General features: G+C 41.5%; 1 protein-coding gene across 2 annotated transcripts; it reads left to right on the plus strand.

Annotated features, from left to right (window-relative positions):
• The first annotated feature begins 4,587 nt into the window (after window positions 1-4,587).
• Window positions 4,588-22,137, plus strand: efemp1 (EGF containing fibulin extracellular matrix protein 1). 2 transcript variants are annotated; one of them, XM_026356490.1, is made up of 11 exons: window positions 4,588-4,774; window positions 5,410-5,513; window positions 5,696-5,741; window positions 5,883-6,155; window positions 16,347-16,469; window positions 16,604-16,723; window positions 17,502-17,621; window positions 17,771-17,890; window positions 18,652-18,778; window positions 18,864-19,056; window positions 20,251-22,137. In XM_026356490.1, exons 2-11 carry the CDS (start codon window positions 5,433-5,435, stop codon window positions 20,410-20,412), a joined length of 1,365 nt encoding a protein of 454 aa, XP_026212275.1. In that variant the 5' UTR covers window positions 4,588-4,774; window positions 5,410-5,432; the 3' UTR covers window positions 20,413-22,137. The 2 variants fall into 2 exon arrangements, with proteins under 2 accessions (XP_026212275.1, XP_026212276.1); XM_026356491.1 differs by having other exon boundaries at window positions 4,588-4,764.
• The last annotated feature ends 316 nt before the right edge of the window (window positions 22,138-22,453 follow it).

Genomic DNA, 22,453 nt, shown 5'->3' on the forward strand with positions numbered 1-22,453 from the left:
CATATAGCAGCACTGAAAAACAGATAAAACAACAAAGTTAGCCTTTACTGCAGATAAGGTGTAGGGACTTGATACCAGATGTGTAGAATGATATTTATTTTCTCTATAATAGCAGTATTGAATGATTTTTATTCTAAACTGTTGGAGTACGGGTTGGAGGGGGGCTCATGATGTTGGGACAGATGGCATTTAGCTCTAGCTGTGCCGAGCTCAGTGGGACCCGAAGCTTAAGAGGTTAGGCCTGTCAAAACCACTCTGTTCATTCACTGCCTAACAAAGTGTGGACTGTCAGCCTGTTCCGTTTAATAAACTTAAGATTTTTCTTTTGTCAACGCCTGAGCAACACTTTGCAACTCGATGACCTGAATATTCCAACATGCATCCAGGCCGAATGGCAAAGATAGTATCTCTCGCAGACTTCCACAAATCTCTGGACATATGTTTGAATTGGACAAACAGTATAATATGCAATGGCTGAAAGTGTTTTGCTAATTACACTTTAGGATCAGTTGGCTTTTTCAGCAGAATGCACGACTAAACCACTGTCTAAAAACCTCAATGATAAAAAGCCATTCAGAATCACGTGCCATATTTTTGATACACTAGTTATCAACATTTTACATTTTTTGTTTGTGTATTATTTATATTAATATATAGTAGGTGTAGATAGAAAACACAATGAGGAAAGCGGGAGGACATCTAATAAATGTATTAAAGCAGCAAGTTAGTGGTCATATGGCGTGAGTTTTACCCACTAGGCTACGAGGACGCCTCATATAATATATTTTAGAGCCCCTTTTTTGTCCACATAAAATGTAAAACTCTTCAAAGCATCACTCTTTACCACAAGAGGGAGACAGACTTTAACATGCTGAGTGCTTCTCCACCAAACGCTACTGTACATTGTCCACACAGGGCCACACTGCTAATCTGTACTAAAAACATGTGAATCACAATGGATATATATGTTTTTCAGAATATCCTGAACTTCCATGTAATCTTCCAGCATTGTTGTCTAAATAGGTTTAATGTTTTTCATCTCTTTCTCCCTTCTCTCCCCCATCTCTTAATTTGTTTCAGTGTTTGTTGAGGTCAAAGGCTGAAGGCTGGCGAGTGGCGACCTGAGTGAGAGGTCTCTGTGACATCTGACCTCTAACTGGGTGTGCAGTTGACCCTGGAGGATGCAGCTCAACAATGGGAGGCACGTGCCGTGGCCTTGTCACTATGGTAACACAGGACCTTTTAGATTGGTGGGGGGTAGGGTTAAAGCTTGGTCTTGATCCTGATCAGTGTTAACCATCTGCTGCCAATTGACTCTCATAGATATAACACATAACCACCACGGAACTTAACGTGCATGTGAGTGTTTGTGTTTGTGTGTGTGAGTGTGAGAGAGAGAGAGACTGGACAGGAATCCTTGGGCTGACTGGGTAATCTCTGCAGGCAACTGTGATGGTGCTATATTCTCACAATCACCTGGAGAGATTCTGCAGTTTGTCTAATATGCTTGGATTTATTTAATCTCCATTTTCCTTATCATGAACCATAGAATCTCTTTGTCATTTTTCATCGTAGTGTTTTCTAAGGCCTGTTAGGAGGAGACTGAACTGTTTACCAAAGGTTGGATCTAAACCGTCCGCCTACCTGAAAGCGTGAGCAAAGAGAGTTTTAAACTTGTAGCTTAAGGTAATGATCATTGCACAATAGAAGCAATGTGCAATGATCACATTCCTTCTATGTGACACTTTTGTTTAGTCTTTTTGTGTCTGACTGTTACAAGTCAAAGCAGTTAGTGATTGGTTAAAAGAAGAAAAAAGGGGAAAGATTATCAAATTACAGTGCTGAATAAGGGCCAACAGGTGCAGTCCACCTGGAAGAAAACATGTTTCACACTTTATACTTTGTTTCTTTGAAGTTGCACGCTAACCACAGATAACCACAACCACCCTGATCACCCTGCAGCCATCCCCACACCTACATACAAATTATTACTTTTCAGATTTCATGCAATGTAAAATGTGGTGCACATATTTTTTTCCTCATTAGCTCCACCAATCCTTCCAGTTTCTAGTGTTTTCTCCACTCTTCTCCTCCTTCACTTCTGATTTTCCTGTCTCATCCATTTCTCCTTGTGTTCTGCTGTGTTTTGGTGAAATCTCAGCTGGCAACTGTGAGTCGTTCACTAGCTGCTCTCACAATGGCCTCTGGGATTATGCTAAACACAGCGCCTCGGCTGCTCTCCCCATCGACTGGCGTCAGCTACGCCCTTTGGAGCACACAGGAAAGAGATGGAGGACTCTCAATGAAGATGTCACTGCAATTACACAAGCACATTTCACAGATACCCTCTCTGTCTGCTCTTCCTTCTCTTCCACACTTTTTAAAAATTTCTTTTCGACAGTCTTTTGAAGTGCAGCCTCATCTCTTGCAGCTCCTTCATAATGCATGCCCATTTTGAATTTGCATGAATTCACTTTCCAGATGCTTCTGCTGCCATCTTGACTTACAGTGATGTGTTTTGTACAGTAACAGCTATTGTACTCTAATAAGATGAAAAGAATAATAATGGCTTCTTTTTGTGAGTTTAGGTTATGTTTATGTCACTCCTCTGACTATTAGGAGATATTGTAGAAGTACCTAAATATGTTGTAAACTATCCAGCCTTTGTTACTGCTGCGCTGATGGTGAAAGAAGAGCTTTCTGATGTGGATGATACTGCATCAGGAACTGATTGGCTGATGCTTAATTGCCAACAGTACCTGATGCATTGCCTTCAGCATTGAAAGAAACGTCACACAGTACTGGCTTCTTCTAGGTTTGACAAATGTACTTCACTTGTGGATTAGGCCTTAGTGTGCCATTTTTGTATTTTTTCTGCTAGAATTGTTAAACAGTTATAATAAACTATTCTCAGAGTGTATATTTCTGTGTGCATGCGCGCACACGTGCGTTAGTCACCATTGTGGGCTGGGGGGATTAGGGAATAATGATCACAGAGTTGTTGTGCAACTCAAAATGATACTTATGTTAAGCTAATGTCCTATCTGTCATTCTGACATTTAAATGCATGTTTGTGCTATCTGATGTATTATACTCGCCTCTTGTTCACTGAAGTCCAAATGGGAAGGTCATTTAAGGTCACATGGCAACATGTTTTTCATGCAGGCTAACCTTTCTGTAAATATTCTTTTAATGCATTTTTGCCAAGATGTTGGGATGTAGTGGATCATCACTTAGCCCAGTGCTTTTGTAACATCAGTGTGAGAATTAAAATTTGCTTTGACTAGAGACTTTCTCACACCTAGAGGTGCACTTGGTTCCAGTGAGGAATAGGACCATGGGGATTGCCCTTCACATTCTATTAATTGCTTTAGAAACTGTGAACTGTTCTTAAAATGGCTTTGATTCATCAAGTTTATCTGCCTATTTGTGGATCTGTTGAATAGCTTGCCAAATATAATAAACTTTTAGTGAACGGTCAAACCTTTTGCTCAATTGTTTTGTGTGTAATACCATTTATTTTTGCACAGTTGTTCTACATCACTTACAGTTTATGCCCTTGCCATATTCTGTATTTGTGCATTGAGTCATCATGTGATCAGATGTGTTAAACCTGGTAAACTCTTACATTAAAGATTAAACACTGGATTTATGTTTTGGAAGAGAGGAATCAACTTTTTGCCAAGAAAAGTTTGACTCTGCACCTACAGGATATTGCACCATGCAGAATCTATCTGCAGTCTTGTCATCCACACCCTCTGAGGAAATGTCAGAAGGTTAACATTAAAGGAAGTGGTGCCAAGTCCAGCTCTATCCACTCATAACAGCATGCTGTTGGCACATGTACATGAGTACACACAAACACACAATCGCTTGCTGTCTCTTCACCCATGGGAAATCCAGGAAGCCATGCCAGTTCCAACAGATGTTCCTGAAGCACAGGCATCTTGTAAACACCATGAAATATATTAGAGGCGAATGTAGTGGTTGCTGACAGAGGTCTTCAGCATATGATTTCATTTTACCACCTGCTGCACTCATACTGTACATGTAAACAGGCACAGAGGGCCTTTTTTAACATGACAGGATCTTTAATGATTAGAGGCTCATTTGCATATAAAAATTCAAATGGGTAATCATCCAGAGTAACCCCTAGAAATCAATTGAAATCATACAAAATAACAAAAATGTAACAGTAGACTCAAATCTTAATATGATGTTTTCTATTATATCAATAAATTCTAGGTACAAGTTTAGTGCTTATAGACCATTGCAGGGACACGGTGGCATAACCTTAACTCCTTCTTTCTTTTTAACTCTGCTTGTATTTAGACGCAGGAAAATATGTTCTCACAAACAACGTGAAGCTGTTTAATCAGTTCATTTATATACTTATATTATCATTTATATACTTTAATGTGGTGATAACCGTTTTAATCAGAAGTCATCAGTCTTTAGGGGGAGCCACTTCAGTCTGATGATCATTTACTGTACTCCAGTGAGAGAAAACCCCGGAGCTCAACCTGCCCGGTACACCGCCCCCCCCTCCACTCACCCACCCCCCTCCGCTGCATCACCACTCATACTGTACGAACCGTATATTCATCACAAGTGCTGCTTGCAGTCCGACAACCATCCGACATCTGCACAGTCGTTCGCGGGACAGGAGGCAGCCTGCATCGCGCGTATACACTCAGACTTAGAAGGAAGCATAAGCCGGAGTCGTGAGCACGCCAGGAGCCAGGAGGCAACGAAGATCCGCAGGTAATTGCAGGTACGTCGCCAAGGCGCCACAGGATGACAAAGCTACTGCACATTGATCAGATGAAAACAGTACACCTAAAAACTAATAGTGTAAATGTGAAACAAGTTTTTTTTTTAAAAAAGAGAGACATCTACAGTAACAATGTTTATGATGTAGTTCGCTTGTTTCCGAGATTCGTCCAGTAACAAGTGCCAGTATCTTCAGCGTTATGATGGGCAAAGCAGGAAAAATACGCTTGATATGTGATTGAGCAGCTTGTTTGACTGGACATGTGTTGTGCAAATATAGAATCAACGTGAGCTCTGCATGGCTGATTAACTCGTGCATTTTCCTGACACACAAGGGGCATGTTTACGCACGATTTTACGCGTATTACGCGCTAATCCTTCAGGAGAAAAACAACAGAAAGAAAACACACACACACACACACACACACACACAAAAAAAAAAACACGTCACTTAGTTGAAGTCGCAGATTTAGCTGGAGCGACGCCAACATAAACATCATGCCAGCAGCGGGAGATGTTGGGACTCGTCAAGCAATTCCATCAATGATGTAATCACGTGTATTAAAACTTGTAGGCTTGTCAAGCATAAAAATGATCTCGCACGCTCTAACCATTTCACTGCTCATCTCTTCACAGCGTTGATCCGACGTTTGGACGACATGCTGGGAATTTGTGTGTTTCTCTGTGCGGCTTTTACGCATGTCCTCTCTCAGGAGGCTGAGGAGCCGATCTCCTACACAGTAAGAGTGCGATTTCTTTTGATACGTCCTTTTGATACCCTCAACATAACCCATGTTTCAGATTCTTTGTTTTGCTAATAGAGAATTCAGGTTTCATGATTGTATTTATTTTATATAGTATGTTGATGCTCACAGAGGCAGCACATGTATTATTAATGTGTAATATTATCTGTCCTTCACAGTGCACGGAAGGGTATGAGTATGACAGAGTCCGAGAGCAGTGCAGAGGTGAGAAATGGCAAACTTCCTTACCTTTTAAGGACTATTTATTACATAGTACAACTCTCCTTTTATCCAGTTGAATAATTTCATCAAATTCATTGGATATGTAATGTCCTTCTTATTGTCATTCTGTGTTTTCTATGTTAGATATTGATGAGTGTGCTTTGCTGGATGACGCCTGCAAAGGAGGGATGCAGTGTATTAACCACTTTGGTGGATACCTCTGCCTCCCCAAGAGTGCTGTCATCTATATCAGTAAAGAGGGAGAACAGGTGCCGCAGGTGGACCCTGTTCCTCCCGTCGCCCCAGGCCAACCAAGTCAACCTCAGCTTCCGCCAGTGGTCCACAGGCCCCCGCAGCCGGGCCGGACCACTCGTTGTGCAACCGGATTCACTGCAGATGAGCAGAACTTCTGCAGAGGTAAGATCAGATGGCCAAGCATTCCTCACCCTCTCTTCAGCTATAGGACAACATGAAGTAACATTGAAGTACGAGCCTTTTATTTTTTACTGCTTTACACCAACACGCAGGGATGGCTCCTCTTATCTCATAAAGCGGTGTTGACAAGCTCCTCATGAGAGGAACTGGACTCTGTCAGCAGTAGTAGATGTGTGATATAAAGTATTAGGTAGAAATGCAAAAGGAGTTCGTTGCCACACTCTCTTTATGAGTTCTTTCCAAAAGCTTCCACAATATTAAAGGTTTGACTGTACATTGCATTGGCCTCTGATTACAGAAATAAATGTTGATACTGGAAAGTGTTTTTCATCTCCCGAATATCAGTAGTAGACTTTAGTGTCTGAATTGGGTATATTTATTTGTTAATGAAGGTGGGAATGTTTTAAAGTCTCAATAAACTGACTTTGGAAGGTGAATTGTTCATCCATCTGGCTGATGCTCATCAAAAGCTAAACCACGTGTAGCTACCAGATGTGTTACATTCAGACCTTTTCTCACTGTGATGTCATGTTTTTAAAACTCTTTGGTAGCTCACTGCAAGTTGTTCTTGGCCAGAGCTGATCTTCTTCCTAAAATGTAAAAAATGTTGTTCTCCTTTCGAGTGTTGAGGTCTTCTGCTTCAGAGGCAAATGAAGGAGATTGTATAATCTGGTGGCAAGCTCAGTGCTGAGATATGGACTTTACACCTTACATGTACAGAAGAGATTCACTGGGCTGTGACTAGCTTGTAATTTTGGTAGCCGCTCAGGACTATGTGGGTGTGATCCTGTGTTTGAGCTAGACTCTTTGATCTTCTCAAATGGGGAGTGGTTTAAAGATTCGTTCTTTGTCTCACCGCACACACACACACACACACACACATATACACGCACGCACGCACACTGGTGCTCTTCATCGCCGCTTTGTGCCAGATGTTTATAGCTGCACCTGAGAGAGAGAATGCCTGCTATCACCCATAACCTCTTACAGCTTTTAAGTTTTCATCTGTCTTGATCTGTGAGGTGTTTTTTTTTTTTTTATTCAGGCAGGATGGGTGGGGGCAAGGTACTGTATGGTATGCATTACCCTACAGTACATGTGTTCAGTGGTTGGGAACTTCTCTTGCCAACAGGCAATGTGAGTGGTTGTGTGGTAAGGCTTGTAGTCACAGAGCTGCAATGAAAGTAACAAATTTAATTTTACACCTGGGGCAATGATATGTGTGAGGTGCTTTATGTGTTTCTCTGAATTGGAACCCAATTAGGTTTTATTAGAGTGTAAAACATGGCAGCATATCAGCTAAAGTAACCACATGAGCGAGCTGGCATTGGGTGTAATACTCAATTCAGTCACTGGCTAAACAAAGATAGGGTGTTGTTGTCAGTGTTAATGCTCTGAAGTGACTGGAGCTTTAACTGGAAGGCGTCTCGTGCCGTTATGTGGGTGTATATTTCTGCTGGTAGAGTGATATAATCTTTGTTTACATCAGTCTCTGGTTTCTCTGTTATTACCTTTAACTTGCTACAATGAGCCAGTTGTTCTTGGATATATCAGTTTTTGTTCCACAGTGGCTGTTTGGCTGCATATGTTCCTAGTGAAAGAACTCCCATTAACTTTCAATGGGGGTAAACCTCAGTGTATCAAATAGCGCTTACATCAGGCCTCTTCCCTGCTAACTCACCACTCTGTGGAGGAAACCTCTAGTGCCGAGTCAGGTAGGGCAAAGGGGAAGATGAAAGGCTGACGCTGACCAAATAACCACAGGAGTGCTGGAGCACTGACTTAAGTCAGGTTGCACCGGAGTCATGGATTGTGCTGCTGCTGAGTTGTTTTGGTGATTTACTGCTGAGTGTGTGGCAAATAGCAGAGGGATCAGGTAAATGCTCTGCACAAAGTCAACCCACTTTTCCAAAACACAACTTAAATTGTTAAAAAACAGTTTCTTAAACTGAGAAAGTGCACTATTCTTTATGCTGATTAAAAGCGAAACAAACCACAAATTATATGATACACTTCACCCTGACATGTTTAATTTTAAATCTAGCTCTACTATTCATTCCCTTGTGAGTAATTATTTGCAAATGTGAATAAAACCCTTTGGCCCTGAGTCTGAACCCGAAGCGTGTGTTGTTGTAGTGACACATAGGGGAAGTTGGCGCTCTCCTCCAGCTCAGCCACACAGAGAAACTATCAACCTTTACTGTTATGTATGACAGCTTAATGATGCCTCACATTTCCATGACCTCCCCATCCTCCAAATATACACACATGCTTTCTTTGTTTACTGCTGAGAGATGTCAACAAGCAGTATATTGTAGTCTTGTGCATCCATATTAACTATTATTTTCATCATAGATGCGATTACTTTATCCTAGAAAAGAAGGCTGCCCAGCAAGAGTGATCAGTCATCGGATGATAGGGAGAGCAGCTATTGTATGACTTTTAATGGATTCAATTCAATTTTACTTGTATACTGCCAAATCACAACAGAAGCCATCTCAAGGGACTTACAAAATACAACTGTATACAGAATTATATCCCTTTAACAGAAGAAACCACGAGCAGAAACAGGCTCAATGTGGGCGGCCATCTGCCTCGACCGGTTGGGTTGAGTGGAAAGAGGAGAGAAAAAAGAACAGCAGGCAACAAAAAACAACAACAACAGGCAGCAAAAACCCTGGGAGGGTCAGTAACTCTGGAAATATACAGATCAGAAGCTGGGGATACCTGCAGAGGAGTACAGAGAGAGGGAGACAGAGAGGAGAACCACAACTGCAGAAGAGAGAAGGACAAAGTAAATGACCTGCAATGGTAGCAAGAGGAAAGGAGAGGAGAGGAGAGGAGAGTCCCCCAGCAGACTTATCTACAGCACCATAACTAAGAGATGGTTTAGAGCCATCTCTAACTATACATTACAACATTATAAAAAAGGAAAGTTTTATGAACCTAAACAAAGTATGGAACTATGAGGAACTCTGGCTGCAGCATTTTAGATTAACTGAAAGCGTTTTAAGGAGTTATTGGGACAAGCTATTAATAGTGAATTACAATAGTGCAATCTAGAAGTAACAAATGCATGGACTAGTTTTTCAGCATCTAGCATTTACAGCTGAACATTGTTTGAGAGTGCACCCTCCCTCTTTAAAAATGCAAACAGTGCTTTCAGTTACTTCAGACATACAGAAATGGCCAAAGACAACTCTTTGAGTTTACATACTTCAGCTGCTACCTATTTATTTTTCATCTCTAAATTAGATACTCAAGCACTGCAGTATGGGACATGAATGGACATGCCATCTCTGTTTACCTGTCTGGTTCCCTGAGGTCACGTAGGCCACTACATGCCTGGCTAATTTCAGTTTCATATGGACACTCTTCACCTGCAGTGGTTGGAAATCTTTCCTAAATATGTTATGCTATTAAGTGCGTTAAGCCCTGTGTGACAGAGAATTTGTGTACTTTTCCGAACAAGGCTGAGCACATGCAATAACATTTTTCCACACAGATGCAATGCACTTGGGAGGAATATCTCTGGAATGTCAGTGGTGGTTGTTTTTTTTCCGTTTGCTCCCATCTTTTGTGATGGTTGGTATTACTCAGCACCTTGACAGATAAGCGTCGGATCGATCTGCGAACAGCAGGAATGCATTGAGCAAAACAATCAAAAAGAGAGCGCAACATGATATCCACCAGCGGGCTTGCAAGATATGACCTCTACAGTTTAAACTTGTATTTTGAAGAAACTAGCTCTGCTGATCCACAGACAATGTGAACATACACAGAAAGCGATAACAGCTTTTCAGGAAATTCCTCCAGATGATATCTTTGTTCATGTTTGTTGCTCCCATCAAGACTTCGCCGCTGAGGTGAACACGATACAGGATGTTAAATTAAAACATTCTGCAATGATTTTATTGCTCAACAGGAGGAAGTGGGATCAAGCTGAAAGCCTTTGCTCAATGAAAACTGACAAATGTTGTTTAGGGTTACTCAGTCAAAAACCTTTGTGCCTGTTGAACCCTCCAATTACAAGCTAAGCTCTTGTCGTCCACCTGTGCTCAGACTGATGATTTGTGTTGTCCTGTATCAGTGCGCCTTTACTTCGTGATTGTCCCAGTGCCCTGTGATTTTACTGTCCAGCTCAATGCACCTGTTACACTACAGCTTCAGCTGTAACAACTAGTGTTGCATGTATAAACCTTTGAATTGTACAAGCTAGACTTTCTAGGGATGGCATTGTTGGCCATGTAGCGGGAGGACTGGGATTAGAATATCTTAGACGTGCTATGAACAGACATTTTTCTCCCCCATTGTATTAATAGTTCTCTAACATTTGATTTAAATAAGTTTTTATTAATTAATTAACTAAAAAATAACCCAGTCAGTATTTTCTATAGCCTTCATAAGAAATGCTAAGAAATAAAGGTACAGGAATATCAGCAGATAATTTCCTGCTGATAAGTGTCAGTCAAAAGTCAGAACTAATGAACCAGCACTGCGAAGATTTCTGACTTTCAAAACTCAGTTTGTGTTATAAACTGTAAATATAAACTGTGTCAGAAAACATGTTGATGTTGCAACTTCTTGGGGACTTATACAGAAGTAAGAAATTGAACTTTAATGCTGTTTGGGTTACTGGATGTATTGTTGATATCCGTACTTGAGTTCTTAAGGTCTTGACCTTAGGAGGCCAGTAAATCAAGAGTGCACAACTAATTGAAATAAATCAACACATTTCAGAGAATGTCTTCCAGTCCTACATTTTAATGAGCATACCGTGGTGAGATTATTTCATTAGCTAGTTAATGCTGCCAGATAGGACTTGGGTGTCTTTCACACCGCGAATATCCAAGCATGATGCAGGTTGTCCCTCTCTTGGCCTGTGCAGTGCTGCTGTACAGTATGCTGTTGTTGCTTGTTTGCTGCTCGCTCCTCCCTGCAATCACATCAACGATGGCAAAGGGGGAGCATGGGGGAAGCAGCTTTGCCGTGCCTTCTCAGTGTAAGTGCGTAATGTTGTTGTTATTATTCTCCCCGAGGTCGGTGCCTGTGCAACGGCCAGCTGCTTCCTTCTCTGATGTGCTTACATGTGTTGATCTTTCCGTTTACCTCATGATGGAAAGGGACACAGGGCTGCTATAAATCACCATTGTGCTCAGCTGGGTGACACTCACATGCAATCGCGTGCAAGTCCTTGTTTCTCACACTGTTTCTCTTGCTTCTTCTTATCTCAGTAAAATTTTGGCTATATTTTCAGTATCTGTGTTCACAGGTTTCATTCTTCCCCAAACTGCAAATTTTCTTTGAAGGCCATAAAAGACTACAACCTGACTACTGACACATCACTGGGCAATGTGATTGATTTTTTTTTTCCACATTGACTAGCAGGAGAGTTGCTCAGCACTTCTTTTTTGTAGACATTTTCAGAGTGACAGGAAGGATTATTATCAGTCGGGAATGTAGCTGGCACATTGGACGGATTTTCAAGAACGTCAAGACTCTGCCCGACCTTTAGAAGAGTGTGGAACAAACTCAGAAATCACTTTGTAAGTGTCAGCATGACTAAAACACTTGTTCCTCCTGAACAATGAGAGCGATGAGAGGGGAATCTTGGGAGTGGTGTCAATAACTGAGGCATGGAAATATTTCATGCCCTAATACGGATGAAAATACTCAGAATATAAGGTGCGAGTGTCTTGAATGTTTTTTATTTCTTATGCGCTTTTTGTTTGGACTTGCTTTGAAAGGGAATCACTACCACTCCCATTTGTCCTGAGGTTGTGTTCAACTGCATTTCACACTGCATTGCAGAGAGAATTATACACAAACAACATGCCGAGCAGTGCCTGCCAGGAGGGGTGACATTAAGGTGTTAAGCGAAACCAAACGCTCGGAGGCTGCTGTATGACATGCTGATAAATTTGACATTGAGAAATTTTATGGGCTATTAACATTGCACATCTTGCCCCCTGCTTTCCCAAAGATTGAATTATCCAATAATCAGAAGGAAACATAGAAGCTGTCCAACAGCAGGGTGGCTCCAACTGTTTTTTGGAACAGCTCCTGCTTTCCATTGCAGGGGTTCAGTGAAAACCAGACTAAATGTTCTCAAATGATAATTATAACAAGCCCTATCATGTCAGTATAAATCTGGAGCAAATAACACATTGTTCTGAGTTCAGGCTAAACAATTTTTACTCTCTGTTTTGGATGCATGTTTTTTTTTCCACACATATGCATGTACTAACACATACTGTATGATTGCACACACTAATCAACCACATATCGCCATAGAGTGTCAATTCACTCTAAAACAGCGAAAAATCTCCAAAAAGACTATTTAATGTTCAAGCTCCTTAAACAGGGTCGCTGATGCACACACACCCATTCATCTGTACACATACGCTCACATTCTTTGAGCTCCCGCCATCCCATTACTCCCCCAACTCCTGCAAGGCATTTAGAATTAATCTCTCTGAAAAGCAAGGAGTTTTTAACTCTGACATCACATACACACACACCACCATAAATCTAACTTCAAATCTTAAAAAGTCCTTTTTTGTTTAAAAGAAAGCCTCCACCCTTTCTCCTCATTCTTTCCTTTCACATCTTCCACTCTTCTGCTGCACAGCCTTATCTCTTCTCGTGATGTTGCAGCAGGCTCGCTCGCAGGACAAGCTGCGTTAAATAAGCTGCCATTAAATGCATTTTGAGACCTTTGACCTCGGAGAACAGAGCTACTTCTCTCCACACGCAACACATCATCGCATTTGATGACTTGTTGCTTGTCGGACTTGATGGAAAAAAACACTGGATCTGTTTTCCTGTGTAAACTGTATGCACCGGCCTGCATGTGGTAAGCTGTGGAGATGTTATGGGACCTTGGAGTCAGCCAGCATGGGATGCCCCCCCCTCCTCAATCCCACTCACACGCAAACACACACACACAAACTTCTGTGGAACTTTATATTGGCAGCTTCTTAAAGGTTTAGTGACAAAGTAGCAGTTACCACAAGATATTCCTGTGAATGAACCTTTGGATTCCAGTCAGCACATATGCTTTTATTTAGAGCTCTCCAAGCTTTCCTGCAAAGAGTGAGGATGACTCAGACTTTTCTGCACTCAGGACTTCTTAGGAAGCATCACTGCACTGTTTACATTTAAACAATTGAGTTTACAATGTGTAATTACTTTATTCTGTAACCGCTCATGGTTTTTACACCTTACATGCTGTAGGAAAGTGTCGGAACACGACCCAGCCACAGCTGTCAGTCTCGCACCAGTGACACCTTGTTTAATGGTTTACGTAGTCTCTCAAGTAGGCGATACCACTCTATCCAACAGTGCTGTAAATTTTGCACAACTGATGCCAAGCAATTCACGCCAACCTCATTTCAAGAGCACCTGATTTAATTTGAGCAAATGCTGCCATTGGCAGCTTTTTCATAGGCCAATGTCTTGAAGTCATATGTAGACAAGCTCTGGCTCCACATTTGTCCTGGATTCAGTAAAGTGTGCTAAGTCAAACGCTGAAGGAGCATAGCAACTTTTATCAACTTTTTTATTGCACTTAACATAATGGCACATATTAACACACTACTTTAAACTAAGGTGGTAAACGTTCACATCATTGCATTTGCAAACCATGAGCATGTTAGTATTGTCAGTGTTAGGATGTAAGCATACAGATATTAGCACTGCAGGGTACAGTGACACAGCACCTCTAGCCTGGCTCTAGAGTCTTAAGTCTTGGTAATTTATCATGTGTTGATGCCAGAGGAAATGGCAAAGTTGCCAAATTAAACCATAACATTTCACTGGCATCTTGGTTGCTTTGTAGCACTGCGACAGTATCAACAAACAGGACTTTTATCTGGAGGAATCAGGAGTCTCAGACATGTATTGTCTCTTCTGCCAGAAGGCAGGGCATTTCCAGTCTGAATGAATCACCAAATACCTCCAGTAAGTAGGTACGGTTGTGATTCACAGCAACTTTATGTCAGCTTCTGGCTTTTGCTGTCTAACTATCTGTTCCCATTCATTCAAATATTTTGGCAGTGCATGATTATCACCTCCATATTTTTTTTCTCTGACGAGCACATCACCCTGTTAATCTTTGTGAACTATTGATTTGCCTCGAAGACTAGAGGCCATAGAGGCTGAATCTGGTTGCTGCAGGTCTACCACCATTAGTGATCCAGACCCCCTAATGCTCCAGGTTCTTTTTAAACAGCTTTGTCACGAAGCCTTCAGACTGGTGCAAGTGGGTCAGTATCCCATTGTGTGATACTGCTGGAATCTTAGCATTCAATTTCTCATGTACTCCTGGTTCTGGTTGCGGATGCACTTTCCCACATACCTTTCCAGCCACATCAGAGTGTAGATTTTCCAGAACAACACTGCTTTTATCTTTGTCTTTTGCAAAGCAGGTCAGTAAGCATCAAGCATTGTCGGTGCATTCCTCCCTCTATGCAATTTGCACCTGCTGTCTCTCGTGTGCACTTTTTAGATAAGCCCTGCTTTTGTCCTTAATGTACTCAGTTAATCTTATCACTGTGCCCCCATAGAGTTGAGCACATTGTAACCCCTCTCTGCTTTCGCTCCTTTAAGGGGTGAAGACAACTTAGCTTCTGTCTGCCTTTTGTTTCATGGACTCTTCTGCAGAAAATCAAGCCAATTTCTCAGCAGCACCAGTCCCACTGGATGTTGGACGCTCTTGAGAATTTGAGGCACTCATGGAAGGGCATGAGCCTTTCCAGCTGACACCACATCACGTGAAACATTTACTAAGTGAATACCAGCTCAAGATATCTGTGCAGCAGCATGGTGGGCTTTTTTATAAATCACACCAACCTTTTTGTCTCAAGTGCATTGTGGCTAAACTTTGCAGGAGGGATAATACAATCACTTCTGTCAATGAAGGACCGAGTGCAACTTTAGTTTTAATATTCCAATCTGGCTATTGATAGGTTGGCCATGTATCAAACCTCAATGCAGTGATAGTGCTCTCTCCTTTGCTGCGTATGTGTATCTGTGTCTGTGTGTGTGGTATTGAGGATAACTGTCTGTCATGCTCTTAAACTGATGCCCACTGGCTGTCTGCATACAATTTGATGAGTTGTGTTAGACCACCCAAGAGAACTGCTGGTGGGCCCACAGGGATGAGAGTATTTGGTATGGGCGTATTTGTAGTGTGAGTGCATCTCTGTGTGTGTGTGTGTGTGTGTGTAAGAGAGAGATAAAGATAGACACCTTGAAAAAAAGAGGATGAGGCAGTTATGGTGAGAAAGAAAATGCCCTTCTAAGAGACTCCAAATAAACCGAAATTGAGAATGTGTTTGCACGATCAATATAATGGAAGAGTCTTTCCACTGTTCTGTCATGCATTTGAGTCCAAGCTGGAAAATCCAAATGTCAGCTAAAAGCCTAACTAATAACTTGATGGAAAAAAATATCTTTCTGGAGGTTTAATCAATTAATAAATCATTAAGACACTGCTGATTGTAAATCTTTTAGCTTTAAAATTGGACTTGGTAACTTGTTGCGTGTGCACTTTTGAAAGCTTGTTTATCATGGAGTCAGTCAGTGATAAACCATCAGATTTGTTGACAGTACAGAGCTGCACCGCAAATGGTTTTCACTGATTTGGCAGGAGCACTCTGTTTTCAAGCCTCTTATACTAACATCAAACTACTGTTTATCATATTATATACAGTACATTAAATGATGGGGTGAGGGATATAAAGTGAATGTGTTTGGATCTGTGTGCTTTTGGGTTGATGGATGTCTGCTGAGAGAGGGAGGCGTCACGGTAGAAAGCACATGACTTATCAGTGAAACGTTTTCTCCCTGTCTTTCATACACACACATACATATATACCTCGCCTTTCAAAAATCAGCGCTGTTAGTAGAAGATATGATCTGTGTTTTCCCCTTTACCCAGCCCCGTTGAATAAAAGCCCTCTTTCTTTCTTGCTTGCTGTGCGAGCATGTGTGTTTATGCCCACGTGTGTGATGTGATGGTGTCTGAGATCCCAGATCTTACTGTCACACAGTTAATGGAGTACATTGAGTCCAGACATGCTGCTTTGCTTTGTTCCTTTGTACAGTATGCATCACCTTTGTGTGGCTTCCCTTTCAGTGTCTGTGTGGTTCTTTGTGTTTTTCTTGCAGATATTGATGAATGTGCGACAGGTAGACACACATGTGAGGCTGAACAGATATGCTACAACACCAGAGGCTCTTACACCTGCCAGTGTCATCCAGGCTACCAGAGGAGCGGAGACCACTGTGTGGGTGAGTCATTCACAGCCATAAAACATGCTCTCAGTTTTTAATTTCATTAAAGACATCTTTTAGCAACTGATTTGAAGAATAGCTCATATGTTAATGCCTGTCCTGTACGTGTGTGTGTGTGTGTTTTCCTGCAGACAGAGACGAGTGTGCCCTGACCAACTACTGCATGCACAGATGTGTGAACACCCAGGGCTCGTACTACTGTGAATGCAATGCAGGTCACAAGTTGGCCAGCAACAACCACAGCTGTATTGGTAAGTCACCGAAACGCCACCTGTTGTTATTTACATCCTCAATACCAATATCAGGAGTTTAAAATAATAATCATGTTTCCAGATAATTCTTTTTAACTATTGCTTTTAAAGACGCACAACACAACAACAGGGCAAAAGAGAATAAAACATATAAACATATACACAATAAAACATATCAAAGTGCAGGTAACAAAAATGCATGAATAAAACTAATAAGAAAACAAATTTCACGTTATGTTACGTTATAATGAAAGGGACTCTTGATCTTGTTACTAATGTTTAAGTATTTATGAAGTATTCGTGATCTTGAGTAACATTGCCTCCTATGGCTCATGCCCAAAATGGTCCCGACAAAAAAGAAGGATGATCAGCTTAAAGGACAGATACATAAAAAAATGTGAAGAAGAGACCCTTTAAATATAAACAGCAAAGACAGTATTGGCACACAGAGGTCAAAAGATAGATTACAGAGACAAAGGTTGAAGTGTAGGTGTCTAGCTGTGATGGATGCTTACAACAGACAGGTTAGATTGATTGTTCGCCTTTGTTTTCTATCCCAAATACTGTTAAGCGTTCAGGAGATTTGTGTGTGTGATCATCTGATAGCTTGTGTTTTTTGGCATGACTGACTTCTTTTTAATGTTCTCAAGTCTTAGCTGTTAACACGATGAGAACAGTGTCATTATCAACAGATTGATGGCAACAAAAGTCAAAGCAACAAAAAGTCGTAATAAACCAGAATTATTATCATTATTATATCACCTGCACCCTGTTCCAGATGTGAATGAGTGTGATGTGCAGAGTCCATGTGAGCACCACTGCTACAACCTGATCGGATCCTTCCTCTGCCAGTGTGAGCATGGCTACGAGCTGGCACAAGATGCAGTCTCCTGCCAAGGTGGACACTGATACTCAATGACACACACACACACACACACACACCACACAAACATGCTGTGTATACATACACAGATAACACAAAAGTAGATAAATGCACTGCCTCATACTCGTTTCCCATGTTTGTGTATGTGCGTATTTTCTGTTCAGATATTGATGAGTGCAGCTTCTCCAGCTACATGTGTCAGTATCAGTGTATTAACAACCCAGGAAGTTACTCCTGTGAGTGTCCAGAAGGATATCAGCTCCAGGGAAACAGGTTGTGTCAAGGTACTGCAGTCCTTTTTCCATCTCTTTTTATCCCTTCTTAGTTTATTTCTTTACCTTGCCCTCCGCTCTGCCCTTTTAACCCTCCCCTCCTCCTCTTCCTGAGCTAATCAAAACATATTCTTGCTATCAGGTACCATTCTACCTCTAAAGCAGGAGTGAAACCCACTCTCAACCGGTGCTGTCACCAAAAAATAAAGAGGTTAGGCAACACAAACACAGCAACTTTGTGTTGCCCCGCTAAACCACCTCTGTGAATTTATGTGCATGATGTTGGTTTCTTGAAGTGGTTTTATTTGAAGCATGCTCTCAAAGGGTAAGCTGTTATTTTTTCCTCTCCCCCTTGGTCAGGTGCAGGCTTTATAGGGAGAGCACTGAATCCGGCCCGTTGTGTCAGAGGGTGATGAATCCAAGTTGCTGTGCCAGAAATAGCCGTGTGGTTTTGGTTGCATTTGATGGGGATATTTGAATGGAGGAAAGAGCTGCAGTTAGGCCCGTGTGAGATTGCATTGGGGGGGAAGGGGGGGGGGTTCCCTCTTGTGTTTCCTTGCATCTCCAGAGCTTCTGGAAATGCAACAACCCTAAAACACCATTTCCAAATTGTACGTGCTCAATTTTTCTGACTCTGTTTTCACAGTTCGGTTTCATGAAGCGTGTAGAGTTTGTGTGTATTTTGGAAAAGGGGGATACTAGTTCTGTCATCCAGCTATTTTTGACTATTGAGTACTGTTTTCCTCTCTCTCTGTCATTCTGCCAATCACCAGACATAAATGAGTGTGAGACAGGGACCCATAACTGCCAAGATGATGAAATGTGCTGGAACTATTACGGAGGCTTCCGCTGTTATCCCAGAAACCCCTGTGAGGCCCCTTACACCAAAACCTCTGAAAAGTGAGTAAACATCATCCAGTTCTTTTGTTTCACTATCGCGAAGTGAGCCAGTTTCACAGAGATCGTCGTAATTGTGTGTTTGCAGTCGCTGTATCTGCCGGTCTCAGGCTGAGTGCCAGGGTCTCCCACCATCAATTGTCTACAAATACATGAGCATCCAGGCAGACCGGACTGTGCCAGCCGACATCTTCCAGATTCAGGCCACCAATATCTACGCCAACACACACAACACATTCCGGATCAAAGCTGGGAATGAGGGAGGAGAATTCTTCCTGCGGGTAAGACTCACTGGGAATTATTCTGGGTGTAAGAGGTGGGAGGGGTTGTAGCAGGTGAGATTAAATACTGTCATGAGGCTTAAATCTGCAGTTTCAAACTAAAAGCCTTCTCGCTATCAAGATGACAAGTGAAAAGCAGTGATTGTGTCCCGCCCATAGATATTATCCAGCACGCTTACAAAATTATAAAGGGTCAGCAGAAATGACTGGAAACAGGAACTACTTCAAGTTAAATACTTCAACATGATAACTTGCTCAAAATGACATTGCTGACATGCCATGTTTAGCATGTTGCCATTTCTACATTTACCTTTCTACCATTTTACCATGCTAACATTTACTAATTAACAATAAACACAAAGTCCAACTGAAGCTGATTGAAATGTTATTAAGTCATGTGTAAGTATTTGGTCAAAATAAAGCTAAAGGTTTGAGCTGATGGTGGTGCTGGTTGAAATATAATGTGATCACCAAAGTAATTACAATTCACATTACAATGATTTCCCTTGATAACTTGATTATCTGTGCCTCATTAGTAGGCAATTGTTCCAGTAGTTGTTGAAACTTTTAAGTAAGAGCCAAGAAAGTTAACCTGCAGGTGGTGCTAGATGAAAACTAAAGGGATGACCAAAGTCAGCAGGGTTCAACCCTAGAATTCCACAAACAGCGATTCTGGGCAATGGAGCAATTTTGGCATTGTGGCTAAACCCGCCACGTTGCTCAGGTGAATCCTCATTGGCCCATGAAAATATTTTTCCTATATGGTATTATTACAGAGAAGCAGCTTTAAAAAGGTCAATACATTTCTCTGATCTACACTAAACTGGCAAATTAACTTATATTAATAATCCAAATTTGGTCCAATATCACTTTTATTATTTTATCGAGTTCTTGTGTGCACTGAGCTGTGAAGAGTACCTGGAGTAGGTAGCTACAGTAGTTTCTGACTGCTAGGTCACTAGTGTTCTCCCACTTTCTTATCCAGTTCTCATAATACATCCGCACATCACCCTCTGGGAACAATGGATGTCTAAAAAAGAATCATGGTAATCCATCTGATGATGATCTGGAGAAATCTGGACTGGCTGAAAAATAATTCAAATCCAATGTACTATAACCTACTAATGTTCATTTTGCATCAAGAGACATAATAAATCTGTACTCACATTCTTCCATATTGTCGATGTTTTGCAGCGTTCCAGCAACGTGAGTGCCATGTTGGTGCTGACCAAGCCTCTGTCTGGCCCCAGGGAGTATGTTGTGGACCTGGAGATGATCACTCACCATCTGACCATGAACTACCGCTCCAGCTCACTGCTCCGGCTCACCATCATAGTTGGGCCCTTTGCTTTCTGAACACTGCAATTCCCATCAGCCATGTCTGGTTCAACAAACATAGCAGTGTAGCACAGCAGATGCCTGTATCAGCATAACATACTTTACATTTTCATACAGTACATGCCTACACCATATAACATAGGCTGCCCCAGACTCATATAGCAGCAGTTCCAATAGATTTGCTCAAGATCGAACAGCCCATGCTGTAATGTGACCACTAGACATCTTTTTTTTTTTCTATCACAGTGCTGGGAAGCCTTGTGTTTAAGGGTTTTAGAGTCCTGCAGAATCACGTACTGTGTTTCAGCAACAGCACTTAAAGAATACATAAGCAATTTGACATTAAGTGTCTGAAGTGGACATAAGAAAGCTGATGCATGCAGCATTTTCACTTGCAGTGTTTGTTTGCTACTTCCATACTAAAACCAATTGGGAAAAGAGGAGTGGCACTCAGGAAAAGAGGCCTAGTGGACACATCTTCTTATTGTTACAACATTATGATGCAGCTGTACTGACATTTATCACTTAGTTTAGTGACAATAACCCGTTTGTGCATCAGTGATACACTGAAAAACCCTATACTCTAAATAAATGTACATGCCAGATACAAGATAATTCACAGACTGTGCAAATCACAGCTTTCATTGATAAATGTTGTGGGCGTTAGTACTGCTGTGCCACGCTATTCGTGCAAATTTGTGTGTAGTTTTACTCATGAGTAATAATTTCCAGTCCACAACAGTTCAGAAGTGTAAAGGGAGGGAATATGCCTGTTGAGAGTTGAGAGAGCACTAAACTTTGTATGACAACAGGTTTCATGCTTGTAGACTTAACTCACAGGAGTTGAGTCATGTACATAGGTAACAAATCTGTGTGTTTATGTGCGTGGATGTTTGTGTGTATGTGAGAGAGAGAGAGTGTGTGTCTGGCTCTGTTTAAGCATGCAAGCAAGTGAAAGTGTGAAACGCAGAGGGAGAGAAAAGGAAAGAGTGAGAAAGAGCTTGTTCTCTGCCTCGAGTTCAGTGGATGTGGTTGAGCTGTTTATGTTTCTGTGATGCCATCCTAACAGCCCTTAATCACAGAGGCAATAACAGAGATTTTTGAACATGCACAGGAAATGGTGGCTTTTCATAACACACATCGGCCAATTGACTGCTCACTGGTGCCACGGCGATTCTCCAGAGGAACAGCTGCGTTTTCTAATGTTGGTTCCAGTCAAGAAGTCACACTGGCACCGAGCTGGCTTGCGTGATAAAGATAATTGCAGTGCTTTGCCCTGTAGCTGGTTCATGTGCGACACAGGGGATTATTAAAGCGTTAATACAATGCCACCACCCCTTTGGCTGAATAAGAAATGTTTCACTACCTTCTTTGCCTTTGATGATTCCACGTGTCGGCTCTGGCTTATTGCTGAAACACTGTACACTGTAGACACACTGCACTGAAAACCACATTAGAAACCGGCGTGTTGTCACAACTCTGTGAGTGTAGAAAGCTATCCATCTTGGTCCAAAAACCATTTATATGGTTCCAGCAGTGATCATGCCATAGTGCCTTACAGTTATAAACACAAAAATGTAACACTAATCTAATCATACATGCTGTCCAGACTGTTAACTTCCTTTATTGAAATGCCTTAATGTTTTTTCTCTTCTATTTAAAATATATTTTGTCATGTTTATCTTATATTGATTGTACTCTAAAGAGCAAAACTTATATTGTTGAATAAAACACGATGGATGATTAAAATGTGTAGAAACTGATTATCAAGAAACGCCGTTCTGCACTGTGTGCTGTTGTACCAAAGTGAATAAGATCTGCCTTCACAGTATAATGGAAAATACAGCAGTTGTGTGAAACGCTCCGCTGCTTTTCCCATGCTGCTGGGAAAACACGAGGATGATTTCATCTGAATATTACAATGATAAATGCAGTGAACATGTTCCCCCTGCCATTATATCTATCTTATTTAAAGAGATCCAGAGGGGGATACAGTAATATAGTATGTTGAGTCAATGTGTGCTGAGGGACAAATGTGAAGCCTGCACACACACACACA

This window comes from Anabas testudineus, chromosome 15 (genome assembly GCF_900324465.2).
Source record: "Anabas testudineus chromosome 15, fAnaTes1.2, whole genome shotgun sequence".
Taxonomy (NCBI): Eukaryota; Metazoa; Chordata; class Actinopteri; order Anabantiformes; family Anabantidae; genus Anabas; species Anabas testudineus.